The 21,783-nt window shown below is 41.2% G+C and overlaps 2 protein-coding genes across 4 annotated transcripts; one reads left to right on the top strand and one right to left on the bottom strand.

Moving 5' to 3' along the window:
- Window positions 1–64: 64 nt before the first annotated feature.
- GAR1 (GAR1 ribonucleoprotein) lies at window positions 65–5,182 on the bottom strand. The gene is made up of 7 exons (XM_037381118.1): window positions 5,065–5,182; window positions 4,299–4,507; window positions 4,064–4,218; window positions 2,473–2,532; window positions 1,952–2,081; window positions 939–1,043; window positions 65–594 (listed from the first exon to the last, which is right to left on the bottom strand). The coding sequence occupies exons 2-7, from the start codon at window positions 4,492–4,494 to the stop codon at window positions 581–583; spliced, it is 660 nt and encodes a 219-aa protein (XP_037237015.1). The 5' UTR covers window positions 4,495–4,507; window positions 5,065–5,182; the 3' UTR covers window positions 65–580.
- Window positions 5,183–6,213: 1,031 nt separating this feature from the next.
- Window positions 6,214–21,431, top strand: CFI (complement factor I). 3 transcript variants are annotated; one of them, XM_037381063.1, is made up of 12 exons: window positions 6,214–6,319; window positions 7,904–8,222; window positions 9,525–9,669; window positions 10,820–10,998; window positions 11,985–12,095; window positions 13,666–13,782; window positions 14,945–14,983; window positions 15,919–16,022; window positions 16,661–16,776; window positions 17,529–17,803; window positions 18,919–19,020; window positions 20,977–21,431. In XM_037381063.1, exons 1-12 carry the CDS (start codon window positions 6,269–6,271, stop codon window positions 21,192–21,194), a joined length of 1,776 nt encoding a protein of 591 aa, XP_037236960.1. In that variant the 5' UTR covers window positions 6,214–6,268; the 3' UTR covers window positions 21,195–21,431. The 3 variants fall into 3 exon arrangements, with proteins under 3 accessions (XP_037236960.1, XP_037236951.1, XP_037236968.1); XM_037381054.1 differs by having other exon boundaries at window positions 13,666–13,797; XM_037381071.1 differs by lacking the exon at window positions 14,945–14,983.
- Window positions 21,432–21,783: the final 352 nt, after the last annotated feature.

The raw sequence follows: 21,783 nt of genomic DNA, 5'->3' as shown, positions 1-21,783 counted from the left end.
ATATCCTTTGCTATCTTCCTTTCCCTGTATGTGTTATTATAATAAAAAAATACATCTCTCAACATAAAATTTTGGGAGTTTAGTTTGTTAAAAAAAGGTTCACAAAGGTTGTTTAAACAGCACGTCTGCTTTAAAGCAATCCAGAAGATTATTCAATATAAAAAGAGGATGACAACGAGGATTCAGTCACACATAGGTAACAGATTCATAACAACGAATGTGCAGGTAGTGAACCCGTAGGGTTTTTTTGAAAAACATTTCAATCGATTGGTTACTCCAAACTCCAACATGAAGTCAAGTATTGACTACGTCACTTGTCAGGAACAGTTTAAGAAAACCACTGAATCCTGGTTAGTTAAAGTTCAAGTATATTCTGAGCATCTTCAGTTCTTCACCTGGGGCTATGCTCTCCTCATGTGTTGATCAACAGTCATTAAGTGTAAAAATAATTGCTATTTTACAGCTTCAAGTTCGTTTTACAAAAAGAACTTTTTCATGGTCCTTGACAGATATTTTTCCTTGTTCTTCACTTCTGCAGATGATATGGTAAGACAGTGGGCAGATACTCGTGGCTCCATTTTTAATGTCCTCTTCCTATTTTAAGAGGGAAGAAAAATACACTGAACAATTACATCTTAGATGCATTTAAAGCAAATAAATTACAAAAATTACATACATAACACTAAATGAGTTGATAGAATAATTTATCATCACAGTCTTTTCTGGATGCAAAAAACTAGCATGGCCTTAACACAAGTGTCAAAAAAACACAGAATGCTGTGCTTCAGTTTAAGCTAGCTACTGTGATGCACAGAAACTTTTTGCACAAAACCATAAACATCTGTAGGTGAATAAAGGATACAACATTCTGTTTAGTATTTAACAGCTTTAGAAACCAGGAGCCATTCTTATTACTAAATGTAAAACCACACACTCACCACGAAAGCCACCTCCTCCACCTCTTCCTCCTCTGAAACCTCCTCCTCCACCTCTTCCTCCTCTGAAACCTCCTCCTCCTCCACCTCTTCCTCCACCTCTTCCTCCTCCAAATCCTCCTAAACATAGGAAAGAAACTACACTTTCAGGAGCATATACATTCTCTGTTAGGCATAACAAGTTATTTCACTGACAGCTTCTGAAAGGAAAAGAACATCATCAATCGATGGACAACTAGGTCAACTACTAAGTCCCTAGAAGAGACAATGTACACCTGCAGCAACTTAAGTGTTGCTTAATATCGAATATACAATGTCAAAAATACTGAAGACACTAACAAAACTCCATGATACACTTATTTCATGAGAGCAAAAAATTGATTACAACTATTAATAATTAATTACAGCTCAAGAGAGCATTAAAACAAATTAAACAAAGAACTCTGGAACACTTGTGCCTCACTGCAAAGGGGCTGGGTAGGGAGAAGAGGCAAGAAACTGCGATGTGAGGAAAAATTAAATTCCGCATTAACTGAGGAGTATATCGCAGATGATGTTCAAAAAACAAAGAAGGATGAGATGTACCAGGTCACTCACCCCTCTCTCAAACACTGCATTTCAAATATTTTGTCTAAACAAGAACATACTAAAAATACAGCTTTCACTTACACTTTTGAGTGTGTAATATCTACAACCTTTTACCACAAGTTTGCTTAGTAGTCATGCTTTCTGTCTTTGTTACAAATCAGCATACTCTCCTCCCTGTGCTTTGGAGCTGTTACTACAGAAGCCTAGGTTTTGCAATTGGAAAGGTATCACTACCTCTCTTCCATTGAGTCATCAAACAGAAATATGCATAACATTTTTCTTACTGTTGATATTCAAGTACTCAGCTACAGCTTCAACAAAACAACAAAAACCCACCAAAAAACACCAAACAAAAAACCCAAACAACCCACGCCACACCAAAAAACCTCAACGTTCTGCAGCTTCCATTCTTGGGATCTTACCTCTACCACCACCTCTTCCTCCTCCACGTCCACCGCCACGCCCTCCTCTACCACCTCCTCTAGGAGCACCTTTTTCTCCAGGTGGCCTTGGCAAAAATCTCTGAAGGGGAAGCAGCTTTGCTGGATCAATGTAAAACTGTAGGAAGAGAGTTCCATTGGGGCCGAAAACACCAAAGCTAAACAGCAGATTAATTTCTACCTTTACAAATATCCACAATTTGATCTTAAGCCTTTATGTCAAATTGTCCTCTGCAAATAGCCAAGTAAAAACAGCATACAAGAAATAAATCACAGTGTTACAAGGTTTCTAAAACATAGATGGCATCTGCACAAGTTACATCTTTTTTTGCAGGGGAGGGAGAAGGAAGAATGTGACAGATATGAAAGTGAAAAGTATGAGGAAATTAATATTTATGTTTACAAAGGACAACTAGCTTTTAAAGTTAAAAACTTAATAAAGGTTTTATCTGATGACAGATTTATCTAACTGATGACACAGTAGAATTCTCTTACTGAGAGTGGCTAACCTTTTGCATTTTTTTAAATGACGAGGCTTTCATGTTCTCACACAGTTTCACTGAAAAATACTGTTAGTTTCATTAAGGAACTTAGCACGTATAAAAACATTAGAAAATGTGATTTTTTATTATTATATGAAAGGCACAATCAGATATTTTCTATTTTATAAATTTTATATTTTATATATATATAAATTTCTATTATATAATATATATACAATAAAAATATATAAATTCCTATTTTATAAATGAAGATAACATCATCACCACAAATGAAAAATTAAAATTAAAAGATCAGGAGAAACTATTTCCACATTTTCCTTGGGTTTTTTTTCATACTTACAACATTTTGTGGCAAAATAATTTTTCCCTTCCATGTATTAAGGCATAAGGAAGAGTATATTAGTGGAAAGAGTACATAAAAACATAACTATAAAGAAACATTTGTATAGGAAGTGACAATCCCTTTAGCTCCAGGGTGACCTCAAGGCTTATCTGGAACAACTCACAGGCTTCAAGAGCTCTGCTAGTGCTGCTGGGTGGTACAACTGCCCAGCTGTGGAAAGCTATGAGCCAGCAGCGGCTGCGGGACCAAGCACATGCCCAGCCTCATCCTACAGTAAGGTGGCAAATGCTCTCTATAACCCCACGTGCAGTCTTGTAGGAATCCTTTGGCTCTCCAGTATGCAAGGACTTTGGTATGCCGCTCCTAAGATCAAAAAGAGCTGCTGGCCAACTCTGCCTAATTAAAAGTTTAAGTTTAAATGAGGAAGCAAGGAGCTGCAAAATCTATTAACATATTTTCCCACAATTTTACTGTAGGAGAAAACAAGTTTCTGAAATTCAAATAATTCCAATACGAAAAGTAAATACATTCAGAGCATGAGAGTGATTTAAACCTTCACACTGATGTGGGGAGAGGAAAATGCATGCAGCTAGTTACTGATGCTCAACCAACCAACACAGGCTAGGTCTTACTGCCACGTTACAGGGCTGTTCACCAGGTGACCTGCTTCTGTCATGCATTTTGTCTGTCTGGCAGTGACAACAGAATGGACCCAGTGCCTCTGCCTCAACAAGATTGCTTTGCAAGAGGACATCCTAGCACAAGCCCACTTTTATTAGCAGTTTAAATAGTAGTAAGCTGGACAATGCACAATAGGACATCCGAGCACAAACTTACCTTTGTAATTAAGTAATAAGCTGGAACATGATTAAAGTCCCCTAATGCACAAAAAAAACCCCAAACTGTTCGCTTGAACTAACTGTGTTATAGGTGAGTAACCTATAGCAGAAAATTTGGTCAGGTACCTAGAAAAAGTAACACCTACAACCACCATGGATCCAAAAGAAACCTGCCAGTACTGAAAACCTCTGCCTGACATGAGGTACTCTGTCATATTCAAAAAGCTTTAAGACAGGCACTTAACGTGGTTGAGGCACCTACTGACACCAAAAGTCGCAGCTAGACTTGTGGCTGTTCACATCTAACTGGCAGCCAAGCCAGAACTATTTTAAAACCCTAGAGAAATTCCATTTTATAACCAACCAGTCTTTAAAAAACAAATATTGTACGTCACACGTTTTTTTTGAAGGATACAAAATCTCTCAGCTGTCCGAAGATTTCATCCACTTTGCCAATCTGTTCCTTATTATCCAAGTACACTGGGGCATTGAAATAAGGCACCTTGTTTTCTTCTGTTTTACATTTACAAACAATGTCATCTTCACATGGATGCATGAACTCTCCCAATACTGAAACAAAGAACGAATAAGCTAAAGATCTGGAGCAATCATTCTAAATTAAGTAAATATAACCTTTTTATGTAACTTACAGACTACCCTTTCTGGAGGCCCCTGGTCATATCCGCCTCTGTTGAAGCCTCCTCGTCCGCCTCCCCGTCCAAAGCCACCTCGTCCACCGCGATTAAAGCCACCTCTGTCACCACCACCTCCTCCACGATTGAAGCCACCTCTTCCTCCTCCTCCTCCTCGTCCTCCCCCTCCACCTCCTCTTCCACGAAAAGACATTCTCTGCTACTTCCTAAATTGTGGACAAAAATCAGTTTAGACGTAAAAGATTTCACATTTGATTTCCTGCACAAATTAAAGTCTCATGACAGCCTTGTTAATTTAATGGTTAGCCGTTTCAGGCCTCACTAGAAACACGCAATCACGTGTAAAACCCGGTTACACCTCAGATGCCATCCGCTGCACGGCCTGCCCGTAACACGCCAGCGACGAGCAGCGACGGCTGGTTCCCAGCCACAGGTATGAGCGGTGAACGTGACACTGCAGCCCCAGCCCCGGCCCCGGCAAGGAGCGGTGCAAAGCCGTAACATACCGGTCGCACACCCACAGCGCCGGTCCCGAGCACCCCGCGGGGCCCAGGGACACCGCCCGCCGCCCGAACGGGGCTCCCCGCGGAGGGCGACCTGTCCCCCGGCCCCCGTGGCCCTCCCGCAGGGCTGCCGCCGGCCCTCGGGGCTGCGGGGCAGGAGAGCCGCCAGCCCCGATGCCACGGGACACCGGGGGACACCCGCCGGCCACTCGCAGCCCCGTCCCCTTCCCGCGGGCCCCCACGCGCGCCCCGAGCCCGACCTCCACGTGCACGCCGTCCCCGCCGCCCGCGTCTGCAGCGCGCACCGCGCCGGGAAACCGCCCGCGCCGCCGGAAAGCGGGCCGCCTGCCGTAAATGAGGCGGCACCTCCGCCCGGCACCGTCGCAAAAGGAGTCCAGAGTGAGGCATCCTGCGGTCGCGGCGTAGCCTATAGCGCTTTAAGCCGCCGCCGGGGTGGGCAGCTGGCTCGCTCGGCCGCAAGCAAGCACCGAGGGCTACCGGAGGGAGCCTGCGGCGCTCAGAGCCGCGGGGCTGGGCTTCCCCGCTCTGGGCACGGCACGCCCCGGGGCCGGCGGCGCTCTCCCGCCCCGCCTCCGCACCGTGTGCCGGGGAGGCCGGGGCCGGTGGGGGCGGCCTGGGGGCTGGGGTCGGGCCGCGGGACGGGGTCGGGCCGGGGGCCGTGGGCCGCGCAGCGGCCGCCCGTGACAACAGCGCGGCACGGCTGCCCTGGCCTCGCGCTCCAGGCCCCTCCCGGTGGGCACGTGTCAGCGCTCGCGCCCGTGCCCGTGGCCTCGGCGCGCCCCCGGTCCCCGCTGGCAGGAGCGAGCGCCGCTGCCCCGGCGGGGGGGGGGGGGGGGGGGGGGGGGGGTTGCGGCCAGGCTGCCCGGGGGGGCTGCTGGGGGCTGCTGGGCGGAGCTGGTGACGGGCGCCCCCCAAGCCGGCCCCGCGGGGCACCTCCCGCACTTGTCACGTACCTGGGAGCGCTCAGTGCAAAACGCTGTGCCACAAGCCTGCGCTGCATCGGGGGGTGTCATGGACGCGCTGTGGGTGCGAGTGTTTCTCTCCCCCCCCCATATAGGAAGACATAAATATCCCTTTATATAAAACACGTGCATCTTTTACAATAATCTGGCAAAGATAAATGCCCGCGACCCGGAGAGCCAGCGTGATGATTCCTGTCTCCTCAGAAAAGAAAGGAAATGCGCATCCTTAGTAACTGCTTCCTTTAATCATTTAAGGCTTTACTTTTGTTGTCTCATCTTGGGCTTAACAATAAAACCAGTTAAACTGAGGCGGGATCCTTTTACAGAGATCGGGCTGATCAGCTGAGGCTCCTGTACTTTATTTCTAAACATACTTCAAAAGACTAGAAAAAGTTAAAAATTAAACACAAATCTAACAACTGACATTCAAAAGAATTGCAGCCAGATCAATTTTGTCTACACAGAGAGATAAAATTTCATCATGCGAATGATCCCAGTTTTCTTGTCTCTCTTTTGTTTTTGCGGATCAGAGGTAAGAATTTGTTTTATTGTGGTAGCAGTAACTTTTTTTTAACATTAAAAAGCAGCTTATTGTTATAAAAGCAAAACTAGTTGATTTCTTCGTTTCCTTTCATAGTATTTGTGTTTCATACATTTGTTTTAGCCCAACTTGAATGTTTGAAGCTCGCTATTTCTCTTTCATGTGTTGATTCTATTTGGGGTGTACACAAACAGGCTTCTCGAAAATATTTTAATCGCGTTCCTATCCTAAACCTAATTTGCAAGCGTGGTTGACCACAGAAAGGTGCAATTTTCCCTGCCCACTGTTTTTGAGAAATGAGGTTACAGTCTTCTAGTGTGGCACCATGGTCTGTCGTACTGCCTGAAGGTTTGCTGTGGAATCTTTTCTGGCAGAAGTGTCCCAGAAAGCCCATCTGGGCTGAGTGTTCAGCATGCCCTGAGTCTTTTAGCCAAATCCTCAGAGAAAATTCGGCACCTTTTGTTCCTATTCGGGAGAGACACCTGATATAATATGGGAGTTATGCTAAGCCAGATCTGGCTCACAGTTTGGATTCTACTGACCTGAGAACAGCAGGAAGAATTTAGTAAGATTATACAAACGTTAAAAGGGGCTTTGCTGGATTAAATTCTGCCCCCAAAACATGCCCACTGACTTTACTATGGCCAGGATTTGTTCGTAAGAACTTCAAACTTCAGCTCTATTGATTCAGCTGACAAAGGTGATAAATCACATCTGAGGACTAATTTTTCTCTCCCATTTTTACACAAAGTCCATCCATATGTATTTTTCCTGTTTCAACATTCTTCCTACCCATAGATCTTAGTAAGCAAAAGCATTTAGCCAGTAACAAAGTCACCAGAGAGCTGCACAAATGCAGGTGCAGAGTGACTCACGTAGAGGCAGTTGGATGGAAGGTCCGAATCTGTACTTGCAGTCCAAAAATGACCAGCAACCACACTGCAAATCCACCGCTGTGCAAGATACACGAGAAGAGCTGATAAGGAAGGCTACTTAATTTTCAGATTTCTTTAAGATACTTGCTACTTCAGCAGTCACACGGTGGAACAGTCATTAATTTTAGATTTTTTTATTTGCTTCTGTGTAGTTCATAAATATATACAGGTGATATTTAAACCTAAAACCAACTAAGGCAATAAAAAAAAACCTCAGACAAAACCAAGTTGCTATTTTTTTTATTTTTCTGGTATTTAAGTCCCCTTATATTTTGATTTGCTTACAATCCCATTGCTGTGGTGTGTTATAAACCATCAGCTTAAAAAATGTTTATGATCCGCTGTGCACTCCAGCTGTTTCAAGAGTGAAGAGTGTAAGTTTGTGGGAGACCAGTAAGAGTGAAGATCACACCAGGTGAATGATCCAAAAAGAAAAAAAAAAGTTCAGAAAAACTGGAAAGATTAGGTGGCCAAAGACAAGGGAATAAACCCTACGAATGATATTTAGCACCTTTGTGCTTGTAGGATAAGAAAAAGCTTATGAATAAACACTTTGTTGAAACTACTAAAGGGATCTGCAGAACTCTTGATGCAGGTCCTAGTCTTACTCCCTTCTTTTATTTTATTTTGTGCCTTGTAGAATGCGGCGTCTAATGCTGAAGAAAACCAGTTTCATCACGTTGAGCCTGCCCAGCCAGCTAAGCAAGAGATGTACCTCATAGAAGAATGCTTAAGCAACCAATACACACACAAGTCCTGTGAGAAAGTTTTTTGTAACCCATGGGAACGATGTGTGGAGGGAAAATGCCTCTGTAAGCTTCCCTACCAATGCCCAAAGAATGGCTCTTCAGTTTGTTCTACCAATGGAAAGTACTTCTATACTTACTGTCACCTAAAAAGCTATGAGTGTCAACATCCCAAAGCCAAGTTTCTGCACAAGGGAAAATGCATGCCTGAAGGTATCAACACCTCCTTTTCCAAAATATATCAGTCAGTCATTTGTGGCCAAGGAGACGCTTACAATTTACAGCTCAGAAAGTGTGTTAAATACATTTCCTTAGACTAGTAAGAACATGAAACAGAAAATGAAACTTGATTGAAAATGGGCAGTATTTGTTGATTTTCATAAAAATAAAGTGATTGACAGGCCCAGGTCACCCTGCTGCCGGTAGGTTGCTCAAATCATCAGGTAGAAAGAGAAGAAATAGACATGGGAAAGAGCTCAAAGGTTTCCAAGCAGAATGTTGAGTATGGTGGGAGGCACAGCAGGAGAGGGTATCTTTTGGAGAGGGACAGACCTCACAGGAGCAAGAGTCCAAGGAACGGAGTCAAGCTGCTGAGGTGTGTGTGGGAGTGCATGGGGAGAAGGTAAGCCATGTTCACCTCAGTCATCTAAACACTGGGTTTCATCAAAATAGAAAGCTATTGCCCTGCAAACCAGTGATGCTTTGTACACTGACAAGCTGGTGTTGTTCTCACCTGCTTTTTAGGCTACACCAGGCTGCTTTTTAGCTCAACTTCCACCTGAGTGCAAAGGATAAATGGCACCAGCTAACTAGGCATCTGGCCTCTTTTAGCAGTAGCAGTTGCTGTTGCTACCTGTCCTCCAGCCCACCTCCACTGAACGCAGCAGGAGGGGCAAGCCAAGCCCAGGGCTCTCCTGCCCAGACTGTCCCAGTGCCATCACTCCCCTTTCCCCACAGAAGCAGCAGCTCAGCACGTCACCTTCAGGGTGGCAAAATTCAGTTCTGCCTATTCCACTGAAAAGGCCTGGAGAGCTGCTGTACGTTCCTGGTGCACTGTCTATACGGCTTCACGAAGTTAGCTCAGGACCTTAGTTCTACTGCAAACAGAGGAGGTTTTGCTACACAGGTAACACAAGTAGGATCTGGCCATCCCACTTGGAAGTGTTACTGATTGGTTATCGAAAGTCCTCTAATGAAAGTCATTATACTAAGGATGCAACCTTTCCTCGGTAGACCTCCAGGTACTCTCACAGGGTAGGAACCATTACCCTCATTTGTCTTTAAACTGGTATATTTCGAAAAAGTGGCAGGCTCAAAGCCACAAAGTCAGTCCTCAGAAAAAACAGGAATAGTACCTAAAGCGTCTTGATTCCCAATCTACTGTTCTTTCTATATGGACTTTGGCTGCCAATATAAAATTAGTCCTGATTTGTTTCTGTGCTGTCTTTCCACTACATACATCTATATAATATAATTTTATTGAGGGATTTTTTTTTATTTCTCTTTTTGTTTTAGAAACATTTTCAGTCTCTGTGGACCATGGAGATTCAAGTTTGCTTCGGGTAAAACCTGTGAATCAAAAGAACGAATTTTTTGTATGTGATAGTGAGTGGACTATGAATGAAGCAAATGTGGCTTGCAAGCACCTTGGCTTTGATTTGTAAGTTTGGGGAATTTATGTCTGGATAACTGCAAGGTATCTGAAAAAGTAGCAATGTTTATCTAAGTGTCAGTCACAGTCAGCCAACAGTTAAGACAGAAAACTCATCAACAGTGTATCAGCTACAATAGTATGACACAGCTGCTTAAACTGACATCTGAGAGTCAAAGCCAAAACATAGATTTTTGTGTTCTCTTGCGGATTACAACTATACAAACCATAGTTGGTTTACTTTTAAAATAAAGCTGAAGACCAATGCAGAGGTTTTCTCTCAGGTCTGTGTAAGGCAAAATACATAGATGGACCATCCCCAGGTAGCTCTGAGCAATAACCTGTACGCAGAGGAATGTTTCTTACACTAGCTGACAACACAGCATAGCTCTGTTTTGCCACTTGCACCAGCCAGACTAACAAGAACCAGAACATGTTTTTCTTCTTTACGCCTTGCCCCCAATGCCATTGCTTGCTTTGCCCCCAGGGATGGCTGAAGCCACACAGAGCTTGTTCTTTTTCCTGTGACCACACTGATGACCTGAATTGCACATTCAGCTCCTCATAAAAAATCAACTCTATATCCTGTACATAATAATAACAATTTTACACATATACATCTAATTTAACTTACAGGGCTGCCTCTCCAACCCTGCCTGGAGAGTGAGCATGCTATTGCACTGCCCTAAATTGTCCCCTCTAGGTGAGAAGCAAATATTTCCTAGTTCTGATCAGTCTCTCTTTAGATAGCAGAGAAGCATTTGTCCTGGGATGGAGTATTCAGCCCTGGAGTCCCATTGTAAGCCTCTAGTTACCCATTTACTTCATATTCCTTTAAGATAGGGGACACATACATTGTTAGGAGGAATCAACAGAGATAAAATTTATTAATCCCAGCCTTGCAGTGGCCTGAGCTTCCTCGGTCAGCATTGGTTTTGATGACATCAAGGATACTTGACCCCATGCAGGATGGTTTCAAAATTATATCTCATCTGTGTCTGCAGACCCTAGATGCTTCCATAGGAAGTCTGCTCTTTTTCTTAGCCATGACCAAAATTCTTTAACACTGAGGAAAATCATATAAATTCTAAACAATAAAAACAGTGGACAATCCATTGTGAAATTATATAATGTGTTATTACTATTTGTATCTTCACAGAGGTGCTGAATATTACCAAGCCAATCCCAGCATCACAGAATCTGCCCTAAATTCACTGCACTGTCTGCAAATAACTTGCAGGGGCCTAGAGACAAGTCTTGCTGAATGTCACATAAAGATGAAATCAAGAGACAGTAATGAGGGATTTGTTAGCCTCCAGTGCCATGAAAATCTCAGAGGTTAGTAGTTTTTTAATTTTATATCTATTTGGAGTTCTTACATTTTACTTTTATTTTAAATAATTAGGACCTAGCTTGCTGAATTCTCAGCCACAGCAAACCTGCACTGAAACCCTTTGATTTTTTAAAATAATAATTTTGTAGGCTTTAAGACAATTGAAGGGTCTTGCATCAAGACAAATCTTGAGTTTGGAAAATCACTGTTGCTCTTGAAGTATTTTTACAGGTATTTCCAAGAAGTAAATGTATTTCACCCATGGTTCTGTTTGTTCCCCCGTCCCTTCCCAAGGGTACCAAGGTATATGGTACCCCACAAGTCTTATCTCTCCAGGGTTAACTGGTGAGGAGACAGGTGACAACCTCCTACTCACTGCTTTGTCTGTGAGGGAGATTAATTAGGACACTAGTAGCATTCTAGCCAGACAAGCGTTACTGTAGCAGAACTGCTCATGTTTCTGGGGAGTCTTGGTACTCCTCAGGTTTTTGTCAATGTAAGAGGAATCAAATCCTCCTCTTGACTTCTAGCAGCTTCCTGTTCTTTGTAGTGGCTTCTTTGGCACCGATAAGCATCAGCCTGAGATGCTGCTAGTTAGGACAGCTATGAATCATCTCAGTTTTTTCTTATGCCACAAAATAGGAGTTCACAGACTCTTGACAACTTCCTTGTAGAGGAGGAACATCAATCATCTTAATCACTTGAATCATTTACAGTGGGTTTGAACTGATCATTTCTGGTTTAGTCGTTGTCTAGAAGAAATGAAGTTCCCTTTTGCCAGGCTACTGCAAGTTGGAGGAGGAAAATCCGGTCACATTTAATCTTGATGAGAAGGTGATTAAAACAATAAGGGATTCCTATTTACATTACTGGGGCCATACTGTTGATAGGTCAAACTGATAGGATAAAATGCACAAGCAGAATATTTCTGTAGGGGCAGTTGTGACCCTATAGGCATTTCCACGCTAACTTCACTTTCATTGTGCTGCAGTTTGTTCAAATGGTGAGTTTCATTGTGTCAACAAGAAGTGCATTCCTCTGAATAAAACCTGTGATGGAATCAATGACTGTGGAGACCTAAGTGACGAACTGTGCTGTAGAGGTAATTATTTCCTTTCTCAGCTGTTTCAAAATCATTTCAGCAGAAAATCACCCCCAAATAATTTTTACAGTCATGTAACAGCTGAAGTCTTTTTTCCGATAAGTCACTACAGTAAAGCAATCTAACCATAGTTTATGTATACGCAAGTGCAAAAAAAGTAGGCATAATATATTTTTTTGAGGCAGGCAAGTGATCTGTGAGAATCTGGATTTCCTCAGAGGATGAGGAAATATAATGAGATTATTTAGGAGACTGTTAAACATTGATACAAAAAAATAAGCTGTGTTAGAATGAAATGTATTTTTAGTTGGGAAAAATCAATAGTAATTAAACAAAGACACTGTTTTTCCAATGAACTGTCTTTAAACCAAAGTAAGATCTCTCTTAAATTTATTACTAATGCAAGATTATGCATAGAGTATCTGTGAACAGTTCCCATCACATTGCTTGTTCATGAGCAGTCACTCTTTCAACATCTGCAATTACAGCTATAACAGTTTTTATTAGAAACAAGGAATGGATCTAGCATGACCTGAATGCAGGAGAATACTTTCAGAAGTTGAGTTTCAGGTGCCAAATGGTAATGTGGGTTACAAATCCCATCACTATCCCTAAATAACCTGAATTTTGTAGTTTTACAACTGTCAGTAAACTTAATCTAATAATCATGGAAATGCAGTCACAGCATTTTAGAAAAAGAAATAAATAGAGAACTATGGCTTCACATATTTAGAGGACATTTATTCAGATTCCACTTGACCAAACAGCTGAAAACTGGTTCCTGGAATCAAAAGACTTGTTTCAACTGAGTTCAGTGCTCTCTGCATCATACTTTTATCTGATATAAATCTGGATACTTTTAGAGAACTATCTTATTTTCTGTTAAAGACATATATCCTTAAATAGTAGATTCACATAAGATTATAAAGTAGCTCAAGAAACCCTGCCATAAGTTCAGGTACTGCTTTGCTTTTGAGAACATACAAAGTGATCACTAGAATTAAAAAGAAGGGAGTTCGCAGTAGAAGTTACAGTAACGTTTCATATATTCAGGAATTTTAGAAGAAAGACGTTATTAAATCTAGTATCTTCAAAACAGGAGTCTTGATTCCTAACCCTGCATTTAGGCATTTAGCTCAGTCAACCAAAAGCCAGCTTGGACTCTAATTTTGGAGGGGAAATTTGACCCAAGCACCATAAATTCCTCATTTGAAATGATCGATATTGCTGGCAAAACTGGAGGTCCTTCGGCTAAGGTTGAGCATGGGCATGTGTCGTGGATGAAACTGATAAGGAGTGGTACCACTCCAGAAGCACAGTACTGAACTGGTAACTGGTAAGAGATCCACATCTCTATATCTTAAACTTGAAGACTGTGAAGTGAGGAGAGCCAAATATTTATTTAATTTTACACTTACAGAGCCTGCTTTTGTTACCTATTTATGAACAGCCAAGTTCCCCATAACAGGAATACTATATTGTGTTTATATTTTAAAAAGCTCTCTAACTACGTGAAGTTGCTGAACCATATGATCCTGTGATTTACAGATGTAGTTCTCTTGTGTTACAGAGTGCAGAGACAACAGTTTCCACTGTCGGTCAAATATCTGTATTCCAAATAAGAATGTCTGTAACAAGGAAATTGACTGCCTCACAGGAGAGGATGAAGCTCGAATTCTTTGTGCAGGTTTGCTTCTGAAAGATGTTATTTGTTTCATTCCTTTCATTATGCTCAGTTATAACTAGAGACTACACAATGCATATTATTACATTATTTAACAGATTAGCAAAACCAAAATGGATGCAAGTTCTAGTCTTCATGATGTTTTGTTATGTGCAGTAGGAAGAAAAGGTTATGTAATTTTCCTCCCTTCTAGAAAAGAATAGCAAGAAATATAAAGGAAGGAAGAAACAGATAACGTTTCGGGAGGCTTAAACCAGATTATGTCTTTTGCTTACGTGACCATCTATCACGCTGCTATCCCCAATTTGTGAAGAAAGTATAGACAGAGCAGGCAGGAATATTTTCCTCACAGATGAAAGATTCAGCTAGCTTGTAAATATAATAATTCCTCTGTGATGTTTCCCTCACTGTTGAAAAGACTTTGTTTTGTTTTGAAATTAGAACATTTTTCATTGCTCTGATAAGAGACAAAGTCTAAAGCCAAAAAGTAAACACTATTGGTAAGGGTAAACTGAACTCTAAATGTAAACATTACTGGCAGTAACATGAGAGCAGACCCAACCCTCCCTTTAGGAACTGAGTTCAATGGGCATTTTGTTTGAATAAAAGCTGACAAACCAGATTCAGGAAACATCCAATTTACCTCTCATGTTGAATACCCTCCCTTACCCTGTTAAAGGAGGCACACAGTATACAACAGCATCACCTAAACTGGAAAAAAAAAATCCTGTTACCTAATGATCCTTTGGGCTTTAGAAAGTGCCAACAGGTTGATGGGGCAGCAGGAAGAATTTCTGCCGTTTCCTTCTGGAGGAGAATGGGATTACCACTTTAGAGATTGAAAACCAACAAAACAAAAAGGCCGTCTCTCGGGGTTTCTTTGCAGGAGGGCTCCCTATGCCTGGAAAGCAGGGTGGATGTCATCTTGTAACGAATGGGTATCTGCTGGAAATAGGTCATTTGTAGGCTGAGGCAGCCAAACAGTGCCTAGTAGGAGAGGAAACAGCAGGCATCAGATGGAGAGAGTCTTGCTGTCCATGTGAAATGGTGTGCCCTTATGTATTTCAAATGTGTACCACAATTTTGGCACACACACTTATATTCAAGCAGCAGAAGACATTTAAACGTTTATCAATATTTTTAGTATTTTATTATTCTGCTACAGGCAAAGACAAAGGTGCTGAAAATCACAGTATGGATGAAGGTAAGTGTAACTAATCGTCCAAAAACAGCAACATACAGCTGCTTAGGGCTACAAAGATGATGAGGGGACTGGAGCATCTCCCTTGTGAGGAAAGGCTGAGGGAGCTGGGCCTGTTTAGCCAAGGGAAGACTGAGAGGGGATCTTGTCAATGCATACAAATCTTAAGGGCGAGTGTCAAGAGGATGGGGCCAGGCTCCTTTCAGCGGTGCCCACTGACAGGAGAAGGGGCAATGTGCACAAAGTGAAACACGGGAGGTTCCACCTGAATATGAGGAAGAACGTCTTTACCTTGAGGGTGATGGAGCACTGACACAGGCTGCCCAGAGAGGCTGTGAAGTCTCCTTCTCTGGAGACATTCAAACCCCACCTGGACGCGATTCTGTGCAACCTGCTGTAGGTGAACCTGCTTTAGCAGGGGGTTGGACTAGATGATCTCCAGAGGTCCCTTCCAACCCCAACCATTCTGTGGTGTGATACTCTCTTATTAGTGGCTTTCCAGCTACCAGCCAGCTGGCGGGATCCAGAACTCAGATGTTTGGACTTTGTGATTTAGTAATATACACTCTGGGGCTTACTATTTGTCTTGCTTTCCACTAATTTCAAGAATGCCGTAACAATTCATCCTGGCTGAGGATCCACATCTGCATGTTTTAGCAACTGGTGGAGGTAAATGCTCAGGAAATCTGGGGGGACTGATTTAAAATTATTTGCCTGAATGCAAGCAGAAGTGGAAAATGGAGAGAAGTAATGTGATGCTAAGACACAAGCAATTTTTAAAGCAAAAGCAGATGCCAAAATTTTTGGTCTTTGCTTTCCTGCTACTTCAGCTGTGGCATATTCACAGCACTCAAATTTTCAAGATAAAGATAAACCTGTCTCCAGATAAAGAGAATGGATGCCTGAGTTCTGAGACACATTTTTCCTTTATGTTAAAGAAAGAAAAATGATAAAGTCACTTCTTCCCCAAGTACACTGCGGTCTTACAAACTATACATCATCTCGACGGAAAAGAATCATAGGTGGAAAGACTGCAAGAAAGGTAAAAAATACTAACCTTACCACATATGAGTCCATTCAGCATCAATGTGAATGGGTATTTTTGTCCTTCTGTTAAAATGTACAGAAATAACAAAATCAGCTACAATGCTAATTTCAGGTTTTGCAGCAGTAGTGGCATTACACTGAATGAAAGTAAAGAGAAACACAGTTTATAAAGTAAAATATGGAGTTACAAAATTAAGACATTACAGTACAAGTACACATTGGAAATGATTCAGCAAAATACTTAATACTATAGCTAGTACTAACAGTTCTGACAAAATGGAATTTAAATTTGTGCATTTGAAAGAGAATACAGTAAAAAATGCTATACTCAGTCCTACCAGGTTGGATTCTATATCTGTTTCTCTGGCTACAAAAGCTTTTCATGACAGAAAGCTGGAAGGAACAAGGCATCACATGAAGTCAGAATATTGAACAAAATTAATGCGTTTTAGAATATATATCCTTTAAATTAGATGGAGCCCAATTCACAATTTCTGGAATGCAGATTTTTTATTTACAATCAGATACGGTCAAGGAGATGAGGTGATACCAAGAAGTGTGTTTTCCTTCATGCACTAAAAATAGTACAATTATTATGATTTCACATTATTTGGATGTTTGTTGCTTGAACAGGGTGAATTCCCTTGGCAAGTGGCAATTAAAGAAACCGGCAGTGAAGGTGCAACAGTGTACTGTGGAGGCATTTATATTGGTGGCTGTTGGATTCTGACTGCTGCGCACTGCGTCAGGTAAAAACAACAAACTGGGAACTTATTTCCTTCTTGCAATGCAGAAAGATGATTTGGATATTATTGCCCTTCTCAGCTACCTCTTTGCTAATTGCTATTTGCCTATGGAATAAAACAATTTGAAACACTTACTCAGCCACATTGATGGGGAAGATTCAGAGAAAGTACAACATTTTGGCAGTGAATAGAAAGATGAAAAAGTAACGATGAGTTTGAAGAGACATGGCATTGTTCAGTCATATAGTAGGCAGGCAGGAAAGATTCACTGTAACCACTTTGCCTGAAAGGGAGATCCAAGGGACTGGCTTCCTCCTCTTTTCCCCATCTCCACCTGAGGGAAGTCCAGAATCTGTCCTCTGACAATGTCACATATTCCCCAGAACAAGCAAGAGCAGACAGGGAATATTTGCCACTCCTAGCATCCCACCCACATCTGCTCACTCTTCTTTCACCTGAGATCAGAGAAGCATAAATGCCCGTTTTCTCCATGTCACAGCACTAAACACAGAGGCTGGCCTTTAATATTTTTTTCTGTATTAGTTGCAGTACTTAGCAGTAAGTGTCAGCTGCCTTGCATTTGCTACGCTTCAGAAAAACCTGGACGTCAAGTCCAGAAAGAAACTATATGTATACAATATGATTTTTTATTCTAGAGAAACTTTGATAGAATGCAAAGGTTTACAGCTAGTTGAAATGTACAGTGCTTGTGTTAAGTATCAAAACATATTTTATTTTACTGGGTTTTTTTCTAGAGCAAATCGAGTTCATCTATACCGCATCTGGATTGGACTATTGGATACAATAATGTATGACAAAGAGACAAACACTTTAAGACTAAACCAAGTGATAATCCATGAAAAATATAATGCATCAACTTATGAAAATGACATTGCTCTGCTGGAGCTGAAAGGTTTTGGGAAAGGAAGATGCTCCCTGGAAAACATCATACCTGCCTGTATCCCCTGGTCAGAGTATATGTTCAAGACTGGTGACACATGCAAGGTTTCTGGATGGGGACTAGAGAAAGGTATTTGCTTTAGTGCTTACTACAGGAATATCTTTGTGTATAAACCAGTGTTTTCCAGTTGCAGTGAGCTTTTGTTTTGAAAAGGCTGAAGCGTAGTTGTGCACAAAGCACTCAGTACAGAAAACATAGGCTGTGGTTTGACATTCGGCTGTCCTGTTGGTTCTTTTTTCTGTACTGCTTCCTCTGCTGTTTCAGCCACTTTGTAAATTGATCTGGAGGACACCCCTGGTTGAAAACTACCCTGATAATAAGAAATGTTCCTTCTGCCAATCTAAGATGTATATTAGCTGTGGAGACCCAATAGCAATATTTACAAGTGGCAGTTAGTAGCTCACGGTGGCCCATAGCCGCAGCCCATCCACTGCCCCCTGCCCAAGAGGATCTGAGCTGCAGCCAACAGTTACAAAACTTGGCAGATCTTGTCTCAGCCGTGTTTGCGTTCAGCTCAGAGAAGGTTGCACAGAGACAGAGAAGCTAAATGTAATCAAGCTTTCAAAGATTTGGAAAGCGTTTGTTTTGTATCACAGTGATTATAGCTTGGCGTTGGAGCTACCGCATGCTGCTTGTGAGGGTTCTCCTGTCCATACTCAGTAGCAGTCCATAAAGTAAATGCAAAGTTGGGAATTACTAGCAAACGGACAGAGTGTGAAACAGAGAACCTCCTTAAACTTGTGAATACATAGTTCATCTGTATCTGCAATATTTGGTCCACTCATCCCCAAAAGACATTAGAAAAAAGGTAACAAGGATGATCAGAGCCACATCTCAGTGTCATAGAAAACAATATACCAGTTTCCCAGTGTCTGAAAACCTTGATATGGAAAACACAGGAAAAAACTGAGGAAGACAAGGAAAGGAAAGGGTGAAAATGATACAAAATGAAAGTACCGTATTTAACACTCCAATTAAACCACTCTGCTTTTATTTTGAAATATATGGCCTATGTACTGCAATTCATATGGGGTGTTAGTAGCAGTTCAAGGTATCTGGTTTATAATATTGAAGATTATATTCTGTAGATAAGCCAACATATAACTTTCAATTTATGATATTTAAAGTGTCTGTCATGTACTTAGCATTTTTAATTTAGAAAAGTTTATTCTTTTCTTTTCTAGGTTATACCAAACAATATGTCCTCAAGTGGGGCAATGTTAATTTATTTCAGAATTGTTCTGAATTGTATCCAGGACGATTTTTTAAACGAATGGCATGTGCAGGCAAGCATTAATTTTCTTACTATAATTTCTCTATCATCAAACTCACTGCTTATAAGGTCAGACATACTGGCTGGAAATCTTTTAGACTTGGGAAAGACAATAAACCGATTGCCACAGTATCAGCATTAGCAAAATGCTAGCCATTGGAGCGTATCCACCTTTATACATCTATTATAAAAAGAATTAAGTTGACAGTATGCCAAGTTTCTATGATTATGTGGGCAAATTTCAGCATGCATTCCGCGTTATGTTTTCTAAATACACAAGCACTTTACAGCCCACTGAACTTCCTACCTTGACTATATTTGATTCTGATTCAGCAATATATTTAAGCAAATGGCTGTCTTAGAGCCCATTAGTAGTCCCATTGACTAGAACGTGACTGTTCATCTGCTTAGACATTTGCTACTACCACACAGCACCCCAGGAAAAACATGATTAACTTTTCAAACTAAGATTAGTCTGGCCAGGAAACTAGTTGTCACTCCTAGCACTAAAATAAGGATCCTGAATACACATTTTTTGCTTCTCAAGTAATGAAAGGTATTGCCAAATACATGACTAAAAGAGCAATGGGTATTCACCTTACAGGCAGATAGTTTCAACTGTTCTTTAAAACAAAAAGCAAAGGCAATGTTTAAACAAACTACTTAACAAAAAAAGCCAACACCAAACAAACAAATCTACAAGCCGACTGATTTGTGATAAATTCAGCATGACTTTTGTAAGATATTGGGTTTGTCTACTGTGCAAGTTCCATAATTAAACTCCTTGACCTTCAATGTATTTTAAGTGATCACACTTTATGAGGAAGGAACAAAGACAGCATCACATGGGACTTCATCAGAAAAGGGGTATCTGGGGTCAGTTTTCCTTCCCTGATGCAAATACAAACTTCCAAATTAGGAGCTAGTATCCACAGGAGTTTGTTATACAAGCAAATATTAATTAAACTGAGTAAAGGCAATAAAATCTTGTTTTATAGGATTAGTAATTCCAACTCTGAGAAGTTCACAAAACTATCAGTAATGTAGCGATTCAAGAAAGAGGTTACATTTTTAAAAACATGGAGACTCATGCTTAGTATGGGTTCCTTCATACTGCATCAAACAACCAAGCAGAAAATTATAGTAAGGGTGTTAGAAATTAATAAACTTTTATGAGTATATAGGACAAAACATAAATCATACTCTAGCTCTGCAGCAGTTTCTATCACATCCTTCACTCAGTTCATTTTTTCATGAGCATAATATTGCGAACAAGTAGTTCCATAAGCACTGAAACTTATAGAGAGCACTGAATCCTACATACTTGTGCCTGTGGCGTTGCGAAAGGTCCACACTGTGACCAAGACCTTGCAGCAAGGACACTTACAGACAGTTGCTCTCCCTCCCATCCCAGCATTCACATGCTCTCTTTTTGGTACTTGCCCACCTCTTTTCATAAAGCTGGTAGAGAAAATAATTTTGAGGCCTCTGCCTCTGTACAGATGAAACCGGACAATGAATTACTGGGTAGAAAGGACACCAAAGGCAGACACATAGGCATACTCATATTATGATAGCTTTGTTTCCAGAGGAATCAGCCTACAAATCTTTTTACCATTTTTCCTTCTGCTTTTGTTCACTTTTTATGAACTACTTCTAATGCTATAACAGGCAATATGGATGAATTCTTCTCTATTGCACAGGGTAAAACAAGACTCACATCACTGACTTCAAAGCAAATGAGGAGATTTCTGGCCAGGCACAAATGTAAAGAGAGGCCCTGGACTTAAAAATAAATGAGAAGTAACAGACCAAAGAGATTAGGAACCTCCTTTAGTGCTGACCATTTTGCAAACCTATGTCAATAAGTGGCATGGACCTGCAAAACCTCCTGGAGCTCCGTTTTGCGTGCCAAATCATGTTTTGTATATGAACTTATTTTTGCTTTTTATTTCCTCTTTTGCTTCAGGTACTTATGATGGCTCCACAGACAGCTGCAAAGGTGATTCAGGAGGACCTCTGGTCTGTTTTGATGCAGCAAATGTGGCATATGTCTGGGGTATTGTGAGTTGGGGTGAAAACTGTGGGGAGGCTGGTCACCCTGGAGTGTATACAAAAGTTGCCAGCTATTATGATTGGATTAGCCATCATGTGACAAGGAGTCTCATTTCCCGGTATAATGTGTGAAGCTTGGAAAATTAAATACTTCCTTCTTATCATGCATGCAAAAATGAACACCCATCCTTTTTTACAATCAGCAGTTGTGTAACTCAGCAACAATCAGTACAAATCTTTGCAGAATATTTTGAAAATTCTTATCACTCTATGAATACCACAATTTTGCAGAAGTCCGTAGGAAGATAATTGTACAGTCATTTAAGCCCACAGCAAAAAATCTCTAATAAAAGCAGTGACATTAAAATATTTTCTTCTTGATGTTTCTTTTTTCCCCCCATATTTCACATTGCATTCCAATTGTGGTTGCTTATTTACTGAAAACGAACAACCGTACTGAAAGCAGTGGTTGGAAAATGACTGCACTGGCAATATATGAACTTCACAGAAAGGACAGCAACCAGAGTACCTCAAAGAACTTCCATCATCTCAGTGTCTAGGTCACAAGAAACCCTCAGGTCACTGCCTCTTGCTTGGCAGCTGATTCTTTAGGCTTACTGTGAAAGTAGACTTAAGACCATACGATCATGAGATTTGTTGTAATGCAACAACTCCCCAAATAATAACTCTGGCGGTAGTTTTTTCAGCTACAAACTCAGTT

The sequence above is a fragment of the Falco rusticolus genome, chromosome 1 (genome assembly GCF_015220075.1).
Source record: "Falco rusticolus isolate bFalRus1 chromosome 1, bFalRus1.pri, whole genome shotgun sequence".
NCBI classification, from domain to species: domain Eukaryota; kingdom Metazoa; phylum Chordata; class Aves; order Falconiformes; family Falconidae; genus Falco; species Falco rusticolus.
Note: the sequence above shows the minus strand (reverse complement) of the source record. Positions and strands in the feature narration are given on the sequence as shown.